Source organism: Perca flavescens, chromosome 11 (assembly GCF_004354835.1).
Source record: "Perca flavescens isolate YP-PL-M2 chromosome 11, PFLA_1.0, whole genome shotgun sequence".
NCBI classification, from domain to species: Eukaryota; Metazoa; Chordata; class Actinopteri; order Perciformes; family Percidae; genus Perca; species Perca flavescens.
Window position 1 is genome coordinate 28,932,538 of NC_041341.1, and position 22,817 is coordinate 28,955,354.

The window sequence follows — 22,817 nt, forward strand, 5'->3', positions numbered from 1 at the left end:
AAGTTAAGTACTGTATGTTGCGTAGGCTACGTGATGTAAATTATGTATGTTATGTTACAATAACATTAGTTTTTGGACACAAACAGCAGTCTCCTTGGTGAAAGTCCTGTGTTTGTTTGACCCATCCATCTACCCTGACCACCTATGCAGACTTCGATTAGAAATGTATTTGTGAAACATAAAAAAAAGGTAATCTGAGACAAAAAAGGTTCCCTCAAATGTAATTGAGTATGCAGTTCAGTTGTATGGGAGTGTAATTTTTAGGACAAAGGGCTGACTGGGCAGGGAGTAAATATTATAGTTCTCATATCTGTAGGTAAAATTGACTTGACTGTGAGCACATGGCAAATTAATATACTAACATACCGAAGACCATCGATACCCTCTCACCTGAGTCGATGCATTGTTTCTGACTGTGCAGACTCCTGTTTTGGGGAGAGCCGTAGCACGCACGCACACACACACACACACACACACACACACACACACACACACACACACACACACACACACACACACACACACACACACACACACACACACACACACACACACTTGACTTACTCGTACATCCACTGGTTCATCTGAAGGTAACATTTTAGAGAGTAGTATTGGGAGAGAAAATCTGGGGCTGGAACTGTTGGGAATATATATAGACTGTGTGTGCAAACTTCCCGGTGTCACTCTGAGGAAAAGACATAAAAACACTCATAAGTTAGTTAGTTCATTATGTTTTGTTGTCAATTTTAGTTTGCTTGTGTTCTTCACTAATGGTGTGTTTGTATCAATCTTTGGGGATCATGCCGCTAAATGATTTCAGCACAGACTCAAATGATCATAATAGTGGATGTGCAGGACAGAAGGTTCATGTATCAAAATATAGCACGCCAAGAGCACGCCAAAATTCTAAAATGTTTCAAAATCTCCCAGTATAGGGAAATACATTTTCCCCAAATTTGGAACTTTCGCTTCAAGTCTGTCTATGTCACTGTGTGAGGCTGAGGAGTAACTTACCTATTAACAAACACAGCAATATGAGCCGCTTGGATGATAGATGGCCCCCGATTGACTTGTTTAAATGCTAACAGTGCACTCTGCGTATTGTTCATAGCAAGAAGAAGGGCATCAGAGATATTTTTCTGCAAAGGATGACACAAAACATTCAAGACAAGGAAGAAGGTTGATTAATTTGTATCAGCCATCTGCAAATAAAACAAAATGGATATTCTGGGGAATTAATCACCGGCCATACTCCTGGACCCTAAAGTGATGTTGGTAGAAGGCAAATTCGCAAGGGACTAATATTACCAGAGGACCCCCCCTGAACACACACACACACACGCACAAAAGCAAAGTCTATATTACTTGGATTTACTAACATTATCCCCCACATAAAATGTCATGGCTCTGTCAAATCTTTCATCAACTTTCATGTGATAATATTATATCACAGACTCTTTCTTTGGGATTTTTTACAGACATCAAAGATTAACACGGAATAAAGATCACAGACAACCTCCGCAATTACAGTTTTTTACAATCACTTTATTATATATGTGTATATATATATATATATATATATATATATATATATATATATATATATATATATATATATTAGGGCTGTCAAAATAAATAAACGTAAAGAAAAAAATAACGCCGATTAATCCATTCCATATTGACGTTTGAACCGGAGCCGTTTTAGCCACCATTCGAGTGTAAAATGAAGGAGGGAGACGAGAATGTGCTGCCTGTTTCATTGATTGGAACATTTAGCTACTTGGTACTTCTTCCTGCCAACCCTGGCTACCGAAATCTGGTGCCACTGATATGTCTGCTCTTCTCTCGGATGCTCTGAAACGGACAATACAGGCAACACAAACACCGCTGCACGTGACGCTAGTTAACACTATACTCAACAGCAGCTAACTTTAGCCTACCGCTAGCTAGTAGCTGGATTAAACACTGTTAAAATGCTGACAGCTAACGCTAAACGGTGTAAAGTTTGACTGTGTTTTACTGTAGAGGATTCCACACCGGTATGTAACAATCTGCTAGCCTGACCAGCCAGCTGCCACTAGGGTGCTTCTAGATTTCTAGTGCAGCTGCCGTTGGAAAAACAACACAGACGGTGCGTTCAATGAAACTGGTAAACTACAGCGTTGTGGTGCATTTGTTATTGTAAATGTCCTTTTCCCATCTGGTGGTTGTTTTTGTCGTTCAACAGCAATTTACTAGTGAAATAAGTTATTGTCATTGTTATAGATTATTATCAAATCATTTAATTTTGACCATATGGCCTTAGCAATAAACAAGCCCTTCTTTCATGTCACCGACTGTTGTTTAGTACCCTTCTTTTTTCTTTTCTTTTTTTACTTTCTTAAAAAGTATCGGTTCAGGCACCGTTTATTATGTATGCGATTAATTTTGATTAATTAATCACAGAGTATGTAATTAATTCAATTAAATGTTTTAATCGATTGACAGCCCTAATATATATAGTATATATATATATATATATATATATATATATATATATATATATATACACTGGTACCACATTGGTCTGTAGTATTCTCTCTACTATTGCAGTACTTTTACAGGGATATATTTATATTTAGTACCATAATGAAACATGAATCACCTATTTTGTACTACAATATTTAATGTTTGTACAAACAATAACACAGTGAAACTATGGGTAGCTTCTTTGTGGGTGTGGTAAAGTAACGTTTCAATGGTATTTCACAATAAATTTGTTTTTTTAAACGAATGGTTGTGCAAGTGCAATATTTCTTTAAAGATATAAATGCACAATGCAATGTGAAAGCCTGTGTTACAAGTGATGACTGTTTTGAGTTTTGAAAAATGACATTAAGGTTCTGAAATTAGTAGCAAAGTGATTGTAAAAAACTGTATTAAAAATGACTAGAGGCCCCCAGGTAGTATTAGTCTTGTGCAAAAAGTACTTAAGAGAAGTTAATCCCATCAGAATGGGCCTTGAGCTTTAACACTCACATTTGAAGAATAGTCCAGGATATTGCTTGCTCCTTCCACAATGGTGCTGGCTGCAGCATGTATTTCATTTTTGTTTTCTTCACTTCCGTTCTCATCCATAAGGAGAAGAGATGAGCTGAGCTTTGCAAACAATAATGAAGCCTCTTCCTGGAGGTGATAATCAGTTCTCACATCTCAGTAACTGCTTATTTTGTTATCAAAGACATTATACCACTCTTTTTATATCTCACTTCTAATATCCTTACACATACAAATTACAAGTCTTAGCTAAGGAAGCCTTGTCATTCCAATATTCATTAACAAAAAGCAGTGAACTGTATAGTGAAAGCAAAACTAGACTGATTTTGCCTTTCTACTATAATGTCATTTTTTATCCTGTGTGGGGTTCACTGTACAGTACCTGAGCAGAGGAGCTGAGCTCAGTGCCTTTCATGACGACAGCAGCAAGTCCTCTGGCTATCACCTGAACTTCTCCTGGAGTGTTGGTGGGAGTTTCTTTTACTGTGTCAATCATAATGTGCAGCATCTTCTCACGAAGCTTCAACAGACAAAAGCATTAAAGCATTTAGGATTTATTTTGTTATTAAGTTTAATATCTGGCTTCTTCCACCACCTCATGTATTGTAACATATTTGTTTGTAGATTTGTTTTACACACATAAATATAAATCACACTGAATGAATGAATATAAAAGTACATTTAGCATTAGTGTTCAAAAGATTATATATCAAAAAGAAAATGTACAATGTAATGTAGAATTATACTATTTGAAATACACATGGTGGGCTAATCCTAGATTTATGTTATATCTGTAAACATGAATCAATCTCTCTCTCTCTCTCTCTCTCTCTCTCACTCACTGGCACATTAAGTTAACGTAGTGGGCGGTAATATGATACAGGATCCTATGTGCCTATGTGCCTATGCACAGTTGTTTTACAGTAGACATTTGCAGTTAACTGAGAAAGAAATATGAGTGGCCATCAGGGACATTATTCACAATACCTCACAAACATACAAGTAAACACTTACACTACTAAAATAGCTTTAATATACGCTCACATACTATACTGAAAATCTCTCAAATGCAATACTGATACACTCTCATATAAACTACTGAAACACTATCATATACACTAGTGATTTCACTTTTAATTGTGTACATGAGTGTTTCAGTAGTGCGAGTGAGAGCATTTCAATAGTGTTTATGAGTGTTTCAGTAGTGCAAGTGAGAGAATATCAATAGTGTTTATGAGAGTATTTTAGTCGTGTGAGTGAGAGGATTTCACTTGAACAGGAAGACGTTTCAATGTAACCTCGACTGGTCGCTGGGAAAGGGATGGCAGGGCAGGGATCTGAACTCTAGCCTCCCACGTGAAGGTCAATGGCGTTTCCCACTGGGCTATCCCACTGTATCACTGTCTTCAAGCAATTTTCCAATAAATGTACCTTATTATATATATTCTATAATATATTTAATTCTATCTGCCCAGAGTCTTCCTTGTTCCTTGCTTCTCTCCAAACTTTCAAATATCCTGTTGAGGTCTAGTGACAAAAGCCATAGCATACTGTATTATTCAATCTTTATTTTACCTAATAATAAGCTAAATTAAACACGGGTACTGCAACTGCAGTCTTGAAAAAAGCCTCTGAAACATAAAATAGATTTATATTAAGTATCCACAGTCTGAGAGTTCATTTACTTTTTGCCTATCAGATTTTTTCAATCCATCTGATTGAGCGTTCAGTATGTTGGACACAGATGTGACCAATTGTCCCACAGTTTCACCTGACAGTAGACCTTGTTCCTTTAGCTGAGATAAAGAATTATCCACTGTAGCCTTAAGATCATCTGAAGAGCTGGAGGCAGCTGTGAAACCCTGCACCTGTGGAGAAAAAGCCATACTGTATCATAAAGGAGATTTAGAGCATTCTGTTAGTAGTACCCCCATTTTTTAGTCATCATATTTTTAACAAACCTTTGCAGTTAGAGTGGTGCTAGCTACAAAGCTGCTATTATTTGCAGTTGCTGTGATAATCAGATTGTAATTGGAATTGCTGTCTCCAAGCGGAAGGAAGACAGACTTCACTTCATTGTTATTACTGCAACGCAGGTGCTTACCTGATAATTCAAAGAAGAAAACAAGATAGATTAATGGATTTCTGGGAGAGTACTCTTAAGAGTTATGTGATAACTGAACATTAAGATAAATTAGTCCTCCTATCACAGAAACCTGCATAACTTACCCTTATTAGTCCTAAAACAATACTGACAGTTAAAACAAGGAATTTCAGTATTGCAAGTTATATTAAAAGCATCCAGGATTGTTCCCTTGTGCGGTGATATGCTACACTTGAGGCTATCAAAATTGTTGGTGGTTGCTGGTGGGGATGTGTCACTGGTGTTATCGGTGGTAGTTGCGTCACTAATATCAGGTGATGTAGAGGCAGTACCAGCAGAGGTAGGGGTGATAGGGGTGTAACTAGCAGTGCCAGGTGATGTAGATGCAGGACCAGCGGTGGTAGGGGTGATAGGGGTGACAGAGGTGTAACTAGCAGTGCCAGGTGATGTAGATGCAGGACCAGCGGTGGTAGGGGTGATAGGGGTGACAGAGGTGTAACTAGCAGTGCCAGGTGATGTAGATGCAGGACCAGCGGTGGTAGGGGTGATAGGGGTGACAGAGGTGTAACTAGCAGTGCCAGGTGATGTAGAGGCAGGACCAGCAGTGGTAGCGGTCATAGGGGTGTAACTAGCAGCGCCAGGTGACGTAGAGGCAGGACCAGCAGTGGTAGGGGTCATAGGGGTGTAACTAGCAGCGCCAGGTGACGTAGAGGCAGGACCAGCAGTGGTAGGGGTCATAGGGGTGTAACTAGCAGCGCCAGGTGACGTAGAGGCAGGAACAGCAGTGGTAGGGGTCATAGGGGTGTAACTAGCAGTGCCAGGTGACGTAGAGGAAGGACCAGCAGTGGTAGGGGTCATAGGGGTGTAACTAGCAGTGCCAGGTGACGTAGAGGCAGGACCAGCAGTGGTAGGGGTCATAGGGGTGTAACTAGCAGCGCCAGGTGACGTAGAGGCAGGACCAGCAGTGGTAGGGGTCATAGGGGTGTAACTAGCAGCGCCAGGTGACGTAGAGGCAGGACCATCGGTGGTTGCTTTTTTTTTTTTTTTTTTTCTGTCGTGCCGATGGTAACTGCTGGTGCTGGTTTCTCTGTAGACGATGATGTCTTTATGGTGTATGTTTTGTAATAAGGTATGACATCCGCTTCGGTATAAAAGGAAAAAAACAATGTGTAGCAAATTATTACTTTTTTTTGCAAAAACAGGTTTGTTCATATTGAATAAATAGTTACAAAAAAAAAAAAACAGAAGATCAACAGCATCAGGGATACTTTGCCAATTTTAATCCAGCTCCGTGTCATCATTGTGTAGGCAGTGTAAGGTCTGTCGACGGATTTCGACAGACCTCCGTGCAGCATTTTGCATCATCTGGCGGATCTTCGCAGACCTCTACCCTCTGTTCTGCAGGGACCTCTGTGCACTGGCACCCCAGTGGGAAGCCAAACACTGTTCATTTATACACAGTGCTATGACACAGAACTGGATTTAAATCAGCAAAATACAATAAAACTGGTGGTTCTGCCATGGTGTGAGTTAATTTTCTTGCATGAACGAAATGTTGTCCCTCAGTTAACAAAGGATATTCATGAGAAAACTACTACCTCTGTAACATAAATTTATAATTGGTCTGAACCAGAAATGGCAAGATAATTCACATATCAGCTTTTATATGTTACTAACCACAAGTTAACGTACCAGAAGTTATCACCACGGTGACATCACGACCATCGGATTTGGCAGATTCAAGAGTGTTATATGCCACAGTGTATACAGTCCCACCATTCTGTTTTTTTACAAGTGGCCTTGTCTTTTCTTTTTTGTAACAGTCTTTTGTCTCTGACTGTAAATTAATTAACATGTAATCATTAACTTTAATAGTAATATTTAACAGTATCTGATCTTTTAGTCCCAAACAATTTAGAAATCATCTATCAGACTTACTGGCCAGTCCTTGTCGTCACTCGGGTCCTCAATGTTCCACACAATTTCTGGACACTGTGCCCTTCCTTGACAATCCATTTGAATTATTGCATCAGTGTCTTTCTTTATCGGGTTACAGCCTATAGTACAATTGAGACTATGGTAGAACAAATACATCGATAATTTGGTTAACACATCTAAAAAATAATGCTTTCTTGTGAAACCATAAAGAAGTAAAACAATATGATTTTACGTGATTGGTAAAATAATTTATGCTAGAGTATGATCAGTTCCAACTACCTGAGCCAAGTTGGCGCATACATCTGAGGGGTAAAGGTGATGCATATGAATGTGGTTTCTTCCACTTTATTATTGTCTTTTTTTATCACATTAAAATAATACTTATTGAATTGAAGTGGATCGGGTAGGCAGCTTCCTTTAATAGTGTACGTCAGTCCCTCAAAAGGTCCTTGACATCCACAGTTATCAACTGTGAATCAACAAGGACAGATCTTTATGCTGCAATAACAATTGACATGCTGATACAAAACATTTAAGAATATTTACTTCTGTAAGTTACAGCTTTCATTTAAGCTGGCATTTAACACCACAGGCAAACTTCAAATGTATGGAGTAACAAAAAGAGATATCCTATATTCTCTCTGTTAAAACCTTTGACTCTAATATGGAAACTGAATGAAACAAAAGTTTTGAACCTGGCTTCATACAATGTTCACATTTCTGTTTTGTAAATGCATTCAAAGCAGCAGATATTTAATTAGACAATACCTCAATATTTCAGAAAACATGTTACACAAAAAATAATTGTCTTAATGTAAGTAATCTACGGTGGCCGAGAAGGGTCACAACACATACAAACGCCACAACAACTGCATATTCAGAAAACACTGCCAAATTTAGCAAAACACATGCAAACGCCGCCACAACAACTGCATATTCAGAAAACACCTCCAAATTCAGCAAAACACATGCAAACGCCGCCACAACAACTGCATATTCAGAAAACACCTACAAATTCAGCAAAACACATGCAAACGCCACAACAACTACATATTCAGAAAACACCTCCAAATTCAGAAAACACATACAAACGCCACAACAACTACATATTCAGAAAACACTTCCAAATTCAGAAAACAACTTCGTCGATTTCACATCACGTACGCTGCAAATATTCACAGCACGAGTAAATAGGGAAACGAACTGCAAGCTGCAAAGACGACAACGGAAATGTTTCCAGGGGGGCCATAATCAGTGACGGACCCGCATCCATCTGGTTGTCTTCTCGCTATCTGCCGTTTCTCATTGTCAAGGATCCTTCAGAGGCTAGGACAGACTCCTCCTGAGCATTCGGACAACATGTACATTGGAACAGGCTAGCAAGTGCACGTCATTTCGTGCTTGCGTCATTGAAAGTGTTTCGCCACCTTCACTTCCGCGCTGCATTTCAAAACACTGGACGACATGGATGTGGAACTGTGAACTGTGCTGTTCAATGTTTTTGTTGAAATGAAGAATATGAATCAGCGTCAGTCTGCTTGCAGGAGGAGAATAATCTGTCGGCAACTTTGCCGCAACGTGCTAAGGTAGGTAACGTTACCGACACTGTTAGGCTTTAATGTAAGCAATAGTCGTTTTCTCTTATTTATCCCATGTTAAAAAAAAAAAAAAAAATTGTGAGAGTTCATGTTTGCAATTGCATTAATCTTAATTGCATTATCCTTACAGTAGAAGTATACATTAGCTCGTAGTTTACTAAATGTATGTAACATTAGCCCATTGTCCAGTAGCTTCTAGCTTTCAAACAAATGCAGTGCAAAATATGATCAGCATATACAAGGTAAACACTACCAGCTAATGACCTACCACAGGCAGTGTTATATGCAGTATGCTTAAATATATTTGTGATACAATTCTAATCTTACCAGGACAGGTTGGATAACTACTGGACTAACCTAAAGCTTTCTCCTTCTGTCTGCAGTCTTGAAGCAACCCCATCATCAGCTACTGAGTCTGGTCGCCACTTCATGTTGAATATACTTGTGTACAGTTTAGTAATGTTTGAATAAATGTTATAATAAAGATACACGTTTCGTTAATGTCTTTTTAGAGCTTATATACCTTACAAGTTATTGAAACAGGTACCATCTGAATATAATTATTCAGTTATAAATAGAAATGACAAAGACAAACCAGTTAAGTTAATGCATTTATTTTCAGAATGGCAAATAATCTAGCTATTCAACATCTCTCTTTGGCCTCTGTCTCCCTGCTTGTCTTTTGCTTTCCCATCATCAGCAACCACCTCCGTTTGTCCCTGTTAAAAGACAGCAAACACAAGAAAAATATGTTTACCATTATGAATTCCATAACGTAACGTTATATGCAACGTTATACTTGTTACATGGGATACTACTCATATATTTTAGCCTTCATGTAACGTTGATAGTGAAGTAAATAAGGTGCAGCGTTACCTTAAATCATGCAGCTACAACTGATAAACACACATTTCTAAATCTCGGCTAACGTTATATAAAAGAGATGAAAATGCCACCGGACAAACTTTAAAAACGCAAATGGTACAAAAAGACAGCAACCTAGCTAGCTAACAGCCTATTGTTAACGATAGCTTAACGTTAGCTCGGGTGTATCTACCTAATTACTATAGCAATTTGTACCAGCATTGAAGCGTTAAGCATTACATTGATGTAAAACATTAACGGTGATAGTACATGTACGACACACTAAATATACTTACATTTAAATTATTATTTCGCCATGGCCATAGTTGGATTCGTAATTTTGCACCCCGGATGGATGCGGGTCCGTCACTGATTATGGCCCCCCTGGAAACATTTCCGTTGTCGTCTTTGCAGCTTGCAGTTCGTTTCCCTATTTACTCGTGCTGTGAATATTTGCAGCTTACGTGATATGAATTTGACGAAGTTGTTTTCAGAATTTGGTGGTGTTTTCTGAATATGTAGTTGTTGTGGCGTTTGTAGGTGTTTTCTGAATATGTAGTTGTTTTGGCGTTTGTATGTGTTTTCTGAATATGTAGTTGTTGTGGCGTTTGTATGTGTTTTCTGAATTTGGAGGTGTTTTCTGAATATGTAGTTGTTGTGGCGTTTGTATGTGTTTTCTGAATTTGGAGGTGTTTTCTGTATATGCAGTTGTTGTGGCGGCGTTTGCATGTGTTTTGCTGAATTTGGCGGTGTTTTCTGAATATGCAGTTGTTGTGGCGTTTGTATGTGTTGTGACCCTTCTCGGCCACCGTAGTAATCAACCTGGGGGAAGTTTCATGGTGTTATCTAAAAAATGTTCCACATTCACCTGTAGTGTCTGCCCTTAAAATATGACTAAGAATTTAAATCTGCCACCGTTAACATATGGTGTAGCAACACTAACTTAGGGTAGTGGGGTTTAGCAAACTCCTTTACATATAATGTTCTGGCCTAAGACAATCAACACTAAACATAAGTTACTTTATGACACTTCTAGCAAATAAATATGTAACTAACAAACATGTAATACTTAATCTTTCAATTAAAAAAAAGAGTAGAAAAAAAATAATTCTTACTGCATGTCCACTCGTATCGTTTTTTGGTGTCAGTTACTTTCAATGCATCGCTTATTGAAAGAGTGATAGTTAGATTTTTGGCAGGTATTGTATATGAAGGTGCTGCAATGGCCGTCATAGCAGACCTAATGACTCTAAGATGTTTCTTTCTCTGAAAAAGAAAATTAACAAAAGGACTTGCAAATAATGCAGTATACATAAGAAAAGCATACAAATTATGAAAAGAATTAGGAGAGCTCCTGGGGGTAAGTATTCTTCACCTTAAATATAAAACTGTTGAAGGTAAAAGAGAAAAACATTTTACCTTTGTCAACAAATGATAATTTTGTCCATTTAGTTTAACGGCTAAATCCTTGCCACAGATATCAAACGTATCCACATCTACTTCCAAAGAGGAGAATGCGTTCCATGCTCTGAGTTTCACTTGCATAGATCCTGTGGCAAAACATTCACTCGTGAAAACAAAGAATATTCCAATAATTTCAATAAAATCTGCACATATAAACTGCTGAAACATGAGGAGATTAAATGGTCTTTAAATCAGATTGTTGATGGTTAAGTGTTTCGCAAGTCATTAAGTCACAGGGGCATTTTGCTTCAAATGTGGTCCCCGTTTTTGTCTTCCATACCTTGAACTTGGTGTCCAATATGAAAAATGTCCTTGCTTGTATTCATTTCTCTGGTCTCAGAGTATGAGCTGTGGTCTCCAGTCAGAGAAAAGAGAAGCAGCACAGGTGCTCCCCGTTCAAGGGAAACACCAAGTGTAATATCTGAAGAGTCTAGACAATCATTTATCTCTGTCAACACAGAGGCATGAAGCCCGGCTACTTTCTCCAACACACACATCTGCAGAATATGAAGAGTTACAAAACAGAGAAACATGAAATTCCCATCAACTTCCCATTCATAAACTTGCCATTGGCTCTGGGTGCTGCTAAAAAGCAGGTGATCTATTATCTAATATTAACTTACAGGTTTTCTTCTTTTGTTTACACACTAATACTTATACCTGAGATACAATGACCAGAAACCTAAACTCATCTACTAACCCCCTTAACCAATTTTACACTACACACACTTTGGCATGATCTTCTTAACTAAAATATCTTGTGTTCACATGCAATACACAACATGCTACTATCCACTCTGACTCCTCACATTGGCAAACACATGATGCAACATTATTCAATTAGCAATTAGAGCTTTAGCAGTAACAGGTGAGGTACTCCGTTTTGGCCAACAGAGGAGAGAGAGGCAAGAGAAGTGTGCGTACAGAAAGAGGAAGGAGGACGAGAAATAGGAAGAGCAATATGAGTCATAATCTCTGATGAGATTCGGGCCACTTTGGTCTAACAATGAGAGAAGCTGGGCAGAGAGTACAACCAAACTTGAGCAGGTTCACAGTAATGACCGCAATCCCCATACTGTACATGTACAGTATACCTTTTCTGCAAGCTGTGGAATATGCATCTGCAGAAGCTGTGGAAGCTTTTTAGCTGGATTTGCCATGAGCCATTTATAACAGTGTTTTACACTGAGCACATTAGTGTTCAATTGGTTTTTGGAAATGTCTATTCATATGATGGTGTGTGTGTAATTTGAACACAAAATGACATTTTGAAATTACATCACATTGTTTTGAAGGCAGAGTTTCATTTTGCAGGAGATTTTGTGGTGTTTAGCCTTTTGTGTGTTTCTGGATTTGTGTGCAAGTTCTGAGAATATGAGGTATGCTTTCAGAAAATGTGTGTAAACAGTTGAAGAAAACTGTAATACTGCGCCTGAATGCATCTTAGACGTGCATGGATCACTGCTGCTGCTCTGCTAACGTGTTGCTCACGTTATAATAAACCATCAAGGTCTTCAGTTACAAAAGTTAGTATGTTTTTATTAAATAATTATTTGATGCTCTAGAGTTTTCATCTTTTACCGCAGTGTATTGAAGGTTGAGGACTCACAACCTGGCAACCCCAGATACATTTGTGTCTGCAAAATAACCTATGAAATGGTAACCTATTAATAAATATTATATATATATATTCATGAGTAATAATAACAATCCCTCCAGTATGTAACTTTACGGGGTTCATATAATGTTCATTTGATTTTGTAGTGTCTTCAGTATTCATGTAAAGACAATTTCTCCTTATGGCGGTTTCCTTTTTTCTGAGATACTGTAGGTTTGAAAAGGCATAAATGTGGTAAAGAAGAATGCCAATCACTATTAAAACTGTGACTACGCTGTAAAACTTTAGATGCCTTTTATAGCAACACTGCCATGAGCAAAAGCCCTGGTAGTCAAGACAATCAAAATGGGTGGTGTTTGGCCCTCATTCAATCTGTTTCACATTGCACTCAGGCAGCATTACACAAGTCTGAAGACCAACTTAGATTGATTATTCACACCATGCTCCTGTGTTTAAAAGTATAAGACTGATTAGCCTAACGGCAATCAAACATATTTTAACAGAGGTGATACGACAGGTTGCTGATTTTGGATGAAATTCAGAGGAGTGATGCTTCCACTGTGTTCTGGTGTTTACAGATATGCCACTAATTAGGGATGCTATAATTAAAGGTTGAATTTAATTTCAAATTTAGAGAGGCCTTCAATCAACTCCTTAATTAAACTGTCACAACCAAAACAAAAAGATGAAGGGTTGATGCATCATGTTACTTGTTATTGTGTTGGTATTGTGATATGTTGACTTGATTGATGTTAATTTACCTGCAGGCCTGCGGACATTTCAGGGAACGTGACCGTGTTAGATGCATAAAGGGTCAGCTGGTGGCAGCCAGGCCCTAGCTGCTTCATCATTTCTGGAGTCACTGTGATGTTCTGGGGAACATTTCCTCTGAACACAGATACGTTTGACAACAACGTTTCATCGCTCTGGATTCGGTAGGTCACATTTGTACCTGCAGAAAGAAAAGAGAGCAAAAAAGAAATACGTTTAAAAGATGAAAAGAAAATACAAATAAAATACAACACCAAAATCTGGACACAAAATCATGGTATATTATGGTCATTATGGCACCTACCTGCTTTTACCTCCATTTGAATTTGAAATGGCTCCCTGTAAAGGACTTTGCAGTTTGTTGCATGAAAAGACCGTTTCCTAGCATAGCACCTGATGGCACCAAACACTGTTATGGGCTCTTCAATGGTTATTATGTTTTGAGCTCTAATGTATATGTCTCTGCTGGTGCATTCAACTGCCACAACAAATGTGCTTGGATAAGTATATCTGTGTACCTCGCTTCTCTCCAGCCTGAGAAAAAGCACACATAGAAACAGTTAGCAGTGTATCAGTATGTTCCTATTGCTTTCTGGAGAAAAAAAAAGTAATTCAGGTTACATAGGTCACACACAAATCAGTCTAATCAGTCATTTTCTTACCGCAAGAAGTGGAGATATACAGTACTCACATGAATAATTAAATACTTTGGTCTAATTTCATGGCAGTATGGGTTGACGATATAGGCGTCTTTAAGATAATATACTGTTTCTGACTTATTGATATCATTTAATAGAACTTTATCGATTAAATTTCATTCCAACAAATATTAACCCACTTGCTCAGGTGCCGCCGGAAATTCTGCCGGATGTCCCTCTTTTCGGTCAGATGGCCGGGCTTTCTTTGTGTTGTAATTTTAAACTCCGGTGGATTTATGAGGACTATGGTTAAAGTGATGGTTCGGGGTAATTTCACCCTAGGGTCCTTTGCATCATGACCTCGAGCCAAACACCCCCCCAGAAGCTTTTTTCACCTGGGTCGAACATTGGGAGAGTTAGCGTTATCAGCTGAATAGCTTAGCACAGGGGCTAATGGACCCACGTTTGTATCTCGTAAGTTACCCCACTAATAATGCCCAAAATGATACCAAACTTCTACACTAGTACAAATAGGTTATGCACTCATAGAACAATGGATTGGAAAGTTTGTAAGTACACCAGAAGTGTATGAACACTTGCCTGCTCTCTTCTGCTAGCTGCTGCTGCTACCTGAGCACAAGTGCTTAGGGCCGTCTACAAATTACAACACCGAAAAGAGATACAACAAAAATAGTTATTAATTTAACTTTTTTTTTAAAGTAAGAGCTGTAGTATAACTAGCAGGAGACAAGTAATAATTGAGGTAAGTTTGGAGACATTTTTTTTTGTATCTCTTTTCGGTGTTGTAATTTGTAGATGTCCCTAAGCGCTCTTACTACCGGTAACAGTAGCAGCAGCAGCAACAGCAGAGAGCAGAAGTCAACAGGAAAGTGTTATTTACATAAACTCCTGGTGTACTTACAAACTTTCCAATCCATTGTTTTATGAGTACATAATCTATTTGTACTAGTGTAGAAGTTTGGTATCATTTTGGGCATTATTAGTGGGGTAATTTACGAGATACAAACGTGGATCCCTGCTGTTAGCCCCTGCGCTAAGCTATTTGCTGATAACGCTACTCTACGCTAACTCTCCCAATGTTCGACCCAGGTGAAAAAAAGCTTCTGGGGGGGTGTTTGGCTCGAGGTCATGGTGCAAAGGACCCTAGGGTGAAATTACTCAGAATCATCACTTTAACTGCTCCTCAGATCTCTGCTGGGTAAATCCAGCTAGCTAGACTATCTGTCCAATCTGAGTTTTCTGTTGCACGACTAAAACAACCACTGAACGTACACATGATCCACAGATCAGTGCAGAGGCACTGTTGCTCCATCCGCCCATGACCATTGTGATTGGTTTAAAGAAATGGCAATAAAGCAGAGCACATTTTTCTCCCACCCTGGAATGCTGTGTAGACTCACCAGACCTTCCTTTACAGCGCTGTTGAGGAGGGTCTGGCAGTGCCAGACTAGGGGTATCCAAACAATGTATTATTGCTCCATACACCATAAAGTTGGGGGACCTTTGGGAGTCAGATTTAAAAAAAAAAAAAAAATCCTAGCAAGATTTATATCCTAACTTTTAGTCCGACGTTGGGAGCTCCAAAATCTTTGGATGCTACATTTCTCACAATGCAACTCAGTATCTTTGGTTATGCCTTCCTTGACTGTTAATGCCTACTGTATGTTTTTCAACCTCTTCCCCTACAATTTGTAACACATTCCACCGGTTATAAATTTGTCTCAAGCCAAATCATCACATCATCAGGTTTATTCTCTCAAACTTGGCAATGCTGCTCCAAAGCCACAGAATGCATTATTCCATGGTTTTCACAAGCTGAGTAGTAGAATTTATTTTTAAACCCACTTAGTCAGTCTCAGTTGAGTCTGTAAAAGTTATTACTCACCCCTCTGGACTATGCAGATAAATAACATGGCCATCTCCGGTACTCAGCATGCAGCTAAGGTTTCCCTGTGGCAAATGGAGGAGCCACTTCACGCTAATGGTGATGATTTCAAAAACAGCAGCCACTGTGCTCACTGACAGTGTGAGTCCTGGGGGGAGATAATGTAAACCAAAGTGTCTCTAACAAACTGGGCTTCCAACAAAACAGACAAGCACAGATCCTCATCATCTCAGCAGACAGCAGAGAGGCCCGGTATAATGATGAATTAAACAGATTTAATAAAAGAAAATGTAAAATCACCACTCTCTTTGCATGGCCGTACACTGGGTTTTAGAAAATACAGAGGTTCAAAAACTGAACTTACGAGGGGGGGGTATTTACCTGATCTAAATAAGCACATTTATAAATGTTGGGAGAGCAAAAACTGCATAACAAATATCTTCATTAATGGGCAGTATGGCTGCTCGATGGCACGATTACTCATTGACTTTTGGAAAGATGTTGCATTTATTGAACTATTGAAGTTCACCAAACATTGAAAACACCTTGAACTGTAAAATTTCACTTAATACTTTTCCTGTTGAACTTTTTGAATTCCCATTCAGAACACAAGACAAAATGGAATGTGCAAGGTTTAATCTTTGCATTTGCGTCATTTAGGATTTGACTTGTAGAAATGTTGTAACATGTAGGGGATTAAAGGACCCAAATGCAGAGAGAGGCAGGCAGAAGAAAGTTGGCGTTGAGGATTTATTTGAAAAACACAAAAATCAACCAAGGGAGTCCTGGGAGTAACGACAGGCAAAAACCAATTCCAAAAATAAGACAAAAGGTATCCAAAAAAACCAAGGAAGTCCAAAAAACAGGGAAATACAGGGAGCACAGAGACTGACCAGAACGGACGGGGGGGAGACACAACAGGAACAGGCAAGCACAGAAACTGACAGGGCACGAACACAGACAGACACAAAACGATCTGACAACAGACAAAGGAAACACGGACTAAATAAACTAGGTAACGAGAAAACACAAGACAGGTGACACCAGGGCTGGGGAACAGGTGGAGCACATCAGACAATCACACAGGCGGGGAAAACACAGGAAGTAAAACTAGACATGACAAGACAGAAAACAGACAAAGTAAAACAGGAAACAGAAATAAACACAGCAGGGAACAGAAATATACACAACAAAATACACACAGGCCACAGAAACAATATACAAAACAGGAAACATACAAAATTACAATAACAGGCAACAGAAATGTCCAAAACCACAACAAGTGTGTCTCAAACAGTAGATAAACAATAGCAAAATGTGTGTTATACACTAATATATGTCTACAATAATACTAGTGTGAAATAATATGTAAGAGATAATGTAGAACTAGCGGTTCATTATTGCAAATTAGAACCCAGGGTTGCTGCACCATGCCACCTGAAGGGGTTCAATTCACAATATTGACCTTGCTCGCTCTACATTATAAAATAAATAAATCAATTATTCGACACACAGTATTGATGAAAAAAAAATGATTTTATTGATAAAACAATGGTCCACTTTTGAATGAAGGGTGGGATGAGAAACAATCAGACCTGCTGGATGTAGAACGTGTGATTTCCCCTTTACTTGGAACATTTATGATTGCTTGGAATGACTGTGACTTACCATCTTTGCAGTGGTAGTCCACAGACAGGTAGCTCCCCAGCTGAGGACAGGGGTCACCAACGGAGTCCACAACTTCAGCAATCTGGCAGACCTGACGGCCGTGGCAGTGAGCTGGGAAACACACAGAGAACATAATAACAGCTAACTACAATACCAATGAAAATGACATTATGGGACATTTAACGACTTACTACTTCATATTTAGCAGTACTAGGGGGCCAGTGAGAAAGGACTGTGCTCTCACAACAACTCAACTAATGATCCTACACATAACAACTCTTAACATTATCATCATAAATAGAAGGCACTTGTGTGGTGCTTCTAACATGAGCACAAAACAAAGCACTTTACATTTAGCAACACCCACACTGCAATTGGACTGCTAATGTTCAGTTGCTCTAATACAGGGGTCGGCAACCTTCTTAATATAAAGTGCCATTTTAAAATGTTCATGTTAATCAGTGTGCCATATCAGCATTAAGTCTGCCATCATCTACTGTGTTATTTTTTTCCCCTTTGCGTCACATTCTGTGAAAAAGGCAATGAGTACTAGCCAATTAGAGACAGAGTAGGGCGGGTCTTCGCGGAATGCGGATGGGGAAAAAGTCAATCAAACAACCGGCTGTTCTCCTGGCAATGGCAGTGAAAGAGGCCATTTGACATGCGGATTTGAACATTTCTGAAAAACTCTCTTGTGCACTTATTGCTAGTGTGCCATTGTTTGAGAATTGAATGCTTTGACACAGCATTCGATTCCTGCTATTTGACTGCTGCACAAGAGGGCCGCGGCTATTTATGTTATGAATATTATATTCATAACACAAGCATGTATAGTTGCTTACTCAGAATATACCAGATAGGCCTACTTAGCTTTAACCCTCTAAGGTCTAAGAGAGTTTTCTCGATTTTCACATATCTTCTTAAATTCAACTTTTAAAAAGTAGTATTTATTAGCCTCACTGGAAAGACTCTGAACATCAGTTTAAATAAGCATTACAATGTGATGCATTTTACATCCAAAGCCATCAGTCTGCCTCTCACCTCTATCAGCTGTCGTTGAGTCGCTCACCGAAAATCTAAATATATGTCAAACAGCTAAGTATTGATCAGAGAGCCTGACAAATGTCTGCACTCTTCATTTACCACAGACACACAGTAACAGTGTGAGATGTCCAACAGCATTTATTCCTGCAGTGCAAAACTATCCACAGCCTTCATAAAATCGATTGGATCACTTAAGCTCAAAAAATGATACTCTCTGAGCTAACAAGGAGGTCTCCTTCTTGGGATAATGAACAAGTTGTATGTTCATGCAGTTGGAGGCACATAACAACTCCACATGTTGATCTTCTCATGCGCTTTCAGCCATTCTTCATCTTCTACCCCCCGTGTGCTCGCTCATCTCACTGATAGTGAGTCACTAGGAAACCCCAGGGCTGGGTTTCCAAACGGGCCTCCTGGGCCCAGATGCTCCTAAGCCAGAGTGTCTGCGTATATGTGTCTGCACATATGTTCAAAGGGCTTAGTTATTCATGTCAAAGAACCCCAAAAGTCCTTTTGAAAATACTGAAGGAATAGCCTAAACATTCACTTAGAAGATGTAACAAGAAATAAACACTCATGATACATTTACAGTGTCCATCCCCTCATTTTATCTATAGGACTTTAGAGAGGCTGAGCCCTCTGTGAAGAGTAATCCAAAAAGCAAGTGTAAAACAACAGCATTAGAAGCTCTGTCTAAAGGGCCTCTCAGAGGTGGTCATAGACAATCCGGACCGAGGCTTGAATTTAAAATGGGACTTTCTATGTGAGTTAGCACTGTGATAGACTTATGACTTGTACAGCATGTACACTCCTCTTACCTCCTATGCATGCTGGGAAAGGTTGCAATTCCACACGACCCTATATAGCAGGATGAACAAGCTCGGAAAATGAATGAATAGATAGTCTGCTTTTGCCATCAGCTAAATGCATGAGTCAATATTTACTCTTTGGATGGACATTATTGATTTATCTTAAAAGCCTATTGAGCTATGAAGCTTTTATTGTGTGTTTTTCCTTCCATAAATGCCCTAATGGGCAAACAATGGTCTACAGTGAGACAGTGTGTGGTTTGTGATATCCGGCAATCACTTACATCAAAAGTGGATAGGGTTTCATCAGAATTTTCAGCCATGCAGAACCTTTTTAATGAGGCATGATTGTTTGTTTTCCTATTCTGACTTGTTTCCCTATTGAGTTCAGCAGATAAAAAGAGAGAAAGCTAAGAGAGGTTATTTTGGAGATCAGATCCTTTAAAAGCTCTGGATTAGGTAATTGTATAACAAATCAAACATATCAAACATCAATTATCGTCAATTATCATTGTGTTTTTATTGCATATAACAGATAAACTATTTGACCATGTACCTGTTAATGATGCAACAACATCCACCCAGCCACACTGTTGTTCTGTGGATGTTGATGGTGGGGAGGGCGTGGTTCGACAGTAATGGATGTTCTCACGACCATAGAAGCCGACATCTATCATTAGGACTTGATGAGAACCACACTGCAGAGTGGCGTTACGGCCTGCACACACAATGGATCTCCCAGAGTCTGGGAAGAAGACAATAGCAATACAAAGTGGTGATTTATCATCATCATCATCATAGAGTAATTCAGTATGTTGTTGTTTTTCAAAGTTTGAGGCAGAATACATACCAAACTGGCAGATAAAGTGCCGTTTTTGGTTGCAGTCTCTTGTGGCTTCCCATTGGAAGCCAGAGTCTTTCAGTATGTGTCCACAGGCTGCTCCTAGCTGCGGGCTGCTCACCCAGTTTGAATAGGTGATATGTGAACCATCCAGCCAAGAGAGAGCACCTAAGAAAGGAACAAACCATATATATATATATATATATATATATATATATATACAGTACAGGCCACAAGTTTGGACACACCTCATTCAATGTGTTTTTTTATTTTCATGACTATTTACATTGTAGATTCTCACTGAAGGCATCAAAACTATGAATGAACACATGTGGAATTATGTACTTAACAAAAAAGTATGTAATAACTGAAAACATGTCTTATATTTTAGATTCTTCAAAGTAGCGAGAAAAAAAAATCTTTTTAACAGGCAGAAGCCTAGATCAAAAAAAAAGAGAGAGAGAGAGAGAGAGAGAGAGAGAGAGAGAGAGAGAGAGAGAGAGAGAATATGTAATATTTTCACCAACATTATATCAATGAAGTTTCTGTTTTTTTGGTAGAATTCAGTTTTTACTACAGTTTTCAAGGGCAGTACAAGTATACCCCTGACCCTTAAAGGCCACTCTACCAGCTTCATTTCCATTGTCGTCCAAAAACTATTAAAACATGGATATGAGCAACATCGTTGCATTAGGTGACATGGTTCTTCATAACAATGATCACGGGCATTTAAATGATTTAAATTTTGGTAATTCTCCTGCACGCGCCTTCTATAGGTCACTTAAAAGTTCATTTTCTCCTCATTGAGTTTGTAGACCTTTTGACCTAATGCACGTTGCACAAACATTATAATTTCTAGTTTAGAGGTTTAATTTATTTCTTTGGACTATATTACTTTGTTGGCCCTTTTGTTTTTAATATTTAATTTGAAAATAATTGTCCTGTTTTGTTTAATTTGTAGTTTAGTGGGAGTGTTTGGCTTTGTGTTACCCCTTTGCTTCAACAATGGTCTGACCAGCCATTTTATATGGTCACCTTTATCCTCAGATTTTTAGGTTGGGAGTCTTTGTTTCTCTATGTCAAACGTTTGGATTTTGAACTTAAGTTTATCTGTATAGTTTGCTTTTTTAGGGTAGGCAGAGTGGGGAAATACTGTAACAGCCTGTATAGGTCCAGTATACTGTGCACTGGCACTGTGTTCCCTACTGTTGCAGAACAACAGGAGGGCAGGGAGAGAGTGATGGCAACAGTACGGAGGCCAGTGACTAACAGAATAATATAAGATACACTTTTATTGTCTTCTATAGGATTAATTTGTCTTGGGCAGCCGAAAGAAAAAAAAAATGTAAATGTACATAAACACACAACAAACATACAATTGTCTCATACAAATGCGATCAACTACAGGTAACATTCAATAACACACACACAAAACTCCCCCTACCTCCACCCACACGCACAGAAGAAAGAGAACCTACACTCAGAAAAAAAAAGTACAAAACAGTACCTTTAAGGAACAAAAGCTTGTCACTGGGGTGGTACCCTCAAAAAGTACATTATTGTAACCTTTAGTCTTACGTGTTTTTACCTTCTAAAAAGGGACACTATTATACCTTTGAGGATCAAAAATGTACCTTAAACAAAGGTACAACAAAGTACCTCTGGAAACAATATATCTGCAATATAAGGGGGAGGGTGTGCAGTACTACCCAGATTGGACATTTCCCATTAAATCATGCTGTGATCAAGACTCATGTATTGCACAATAGAGAGGTGCAATAGGAAGGAGTTGGGGAAAGCAGGGACAGGGGTTAGGGCCAGGCGGGTGGTAGCTATATGAGAAAGAAGAAAGATATTGGTGGAACGGAGAGGAAGGGAGTTGAGATAAAAGACAAGGATCCAAAGGCGGCAGTGTAGTTAAATGTAGTGGTGAGGTTTAAAGGAGGAGCGAAAAAGATCATCAGACCAAACTGAGAACAAATTGGACACAATTGCACCAAATTGCCATCATTTAAAAGACTATTGCTATCAGCAATATTAATCAGCAATGTATACATTCTCTTCAATGGGGTGCTAATTTGTAGCATTTGATGGATTGAGTCAAATGTGTGAGGGCTTACAATTCAGAACAAAAAAAGATTTTCACAGTTTGTAATTTAGCGCAGAAGCTGTCTATAATACACAATACTGCCTTCTTACCTTCAACAATTGGAGAATATTGCAGGTTTGGAGAGGCAGAGGGTGCAACTCCAAGCCACACATCCTTCTTGGGATCCAAGAATCTTTTAAGGAAATATTGAGTTTCTTCATCTGGGATAAATGCAAGGTGTCCACCACGCTGCTCACACCAAGCCTCCGCACTGTAAAAAGTATGCTGGAGATCCACAAACTCGTAGCAGGAGCCTCCAAAGGCCTTCTGGAAGTCTGGACAGGAAACGGGAACCTTTGTCTTATCTTCAGCGCAAGACAGACAGCTGAGTGTCATTGGGATCAGCAGGTGCACAATTGTCCAGCCCAT

At 38.9% G+C, this 22,817-nt stretch overlaps 1 protein-coding gene across 1 annotated transcript in view; it reads right to left on the bottom strand.

Annotated features, from left to right (window-relative positions):
- Window positions 1–22,817, bottom strand: part of LOC114563682 (polycystic kidney disease protein 1-like 2) — a 48,185-nt gene extending 25,368 nt beyond the window's left edge. The window contains exons 1-14 of the mRNA XM_028590477.1: window positions 22,499–22,817; window positions 20,309–20,467; window positions 20,015–20,203; window positions 17,606–17,716; window positions 15,938–16,085; window positions 13,698–13,927; window positions 13,384–13,574; window positions 6,531–6,583; window positions 5,371–6,128; window positions 4,998–5,140; window positions 4,800–4,904; window positions 3,419–3,556; window positions 1,015–1,139; window positions 565–685 (exon numbers count right to left, since the gene is read on the bottom strand). Of these exons, the coding sequence (XP_028446278.1) occupies window positions 565–685; window positions 1,015–1,139; window positions 3,419–3,556; window positions 4,800–4,904; window positions 4,998–5,140; window positions 5,371–6,128; window positions 6,531–6,583; window positions 13,384–13,574; window positions 13,698–13,927; window positions 15,938–16,085; window positions 17,606–17,716; window positions 20,015–20,203; window positions 20,309–20,467; window positions 22,499–22,817 (2,790 nt within the window). The remainder of the gene's footprint in view (window positions 1–564; window positions 686–1,014; window positions 1,140–3,418; window positions 3,557–4,799; window positions 4,905–4,997; window positions 5,141–5,370; window positions 6,129–6,530; window positions 6,584–13,383; window positions 13,575–13,697; window positions 13,928–15,937; window positions 16,086–17,605; window positions 17,717–20,014; window positions 20,204–20,308; window positions 20,468–22,498) is intronic.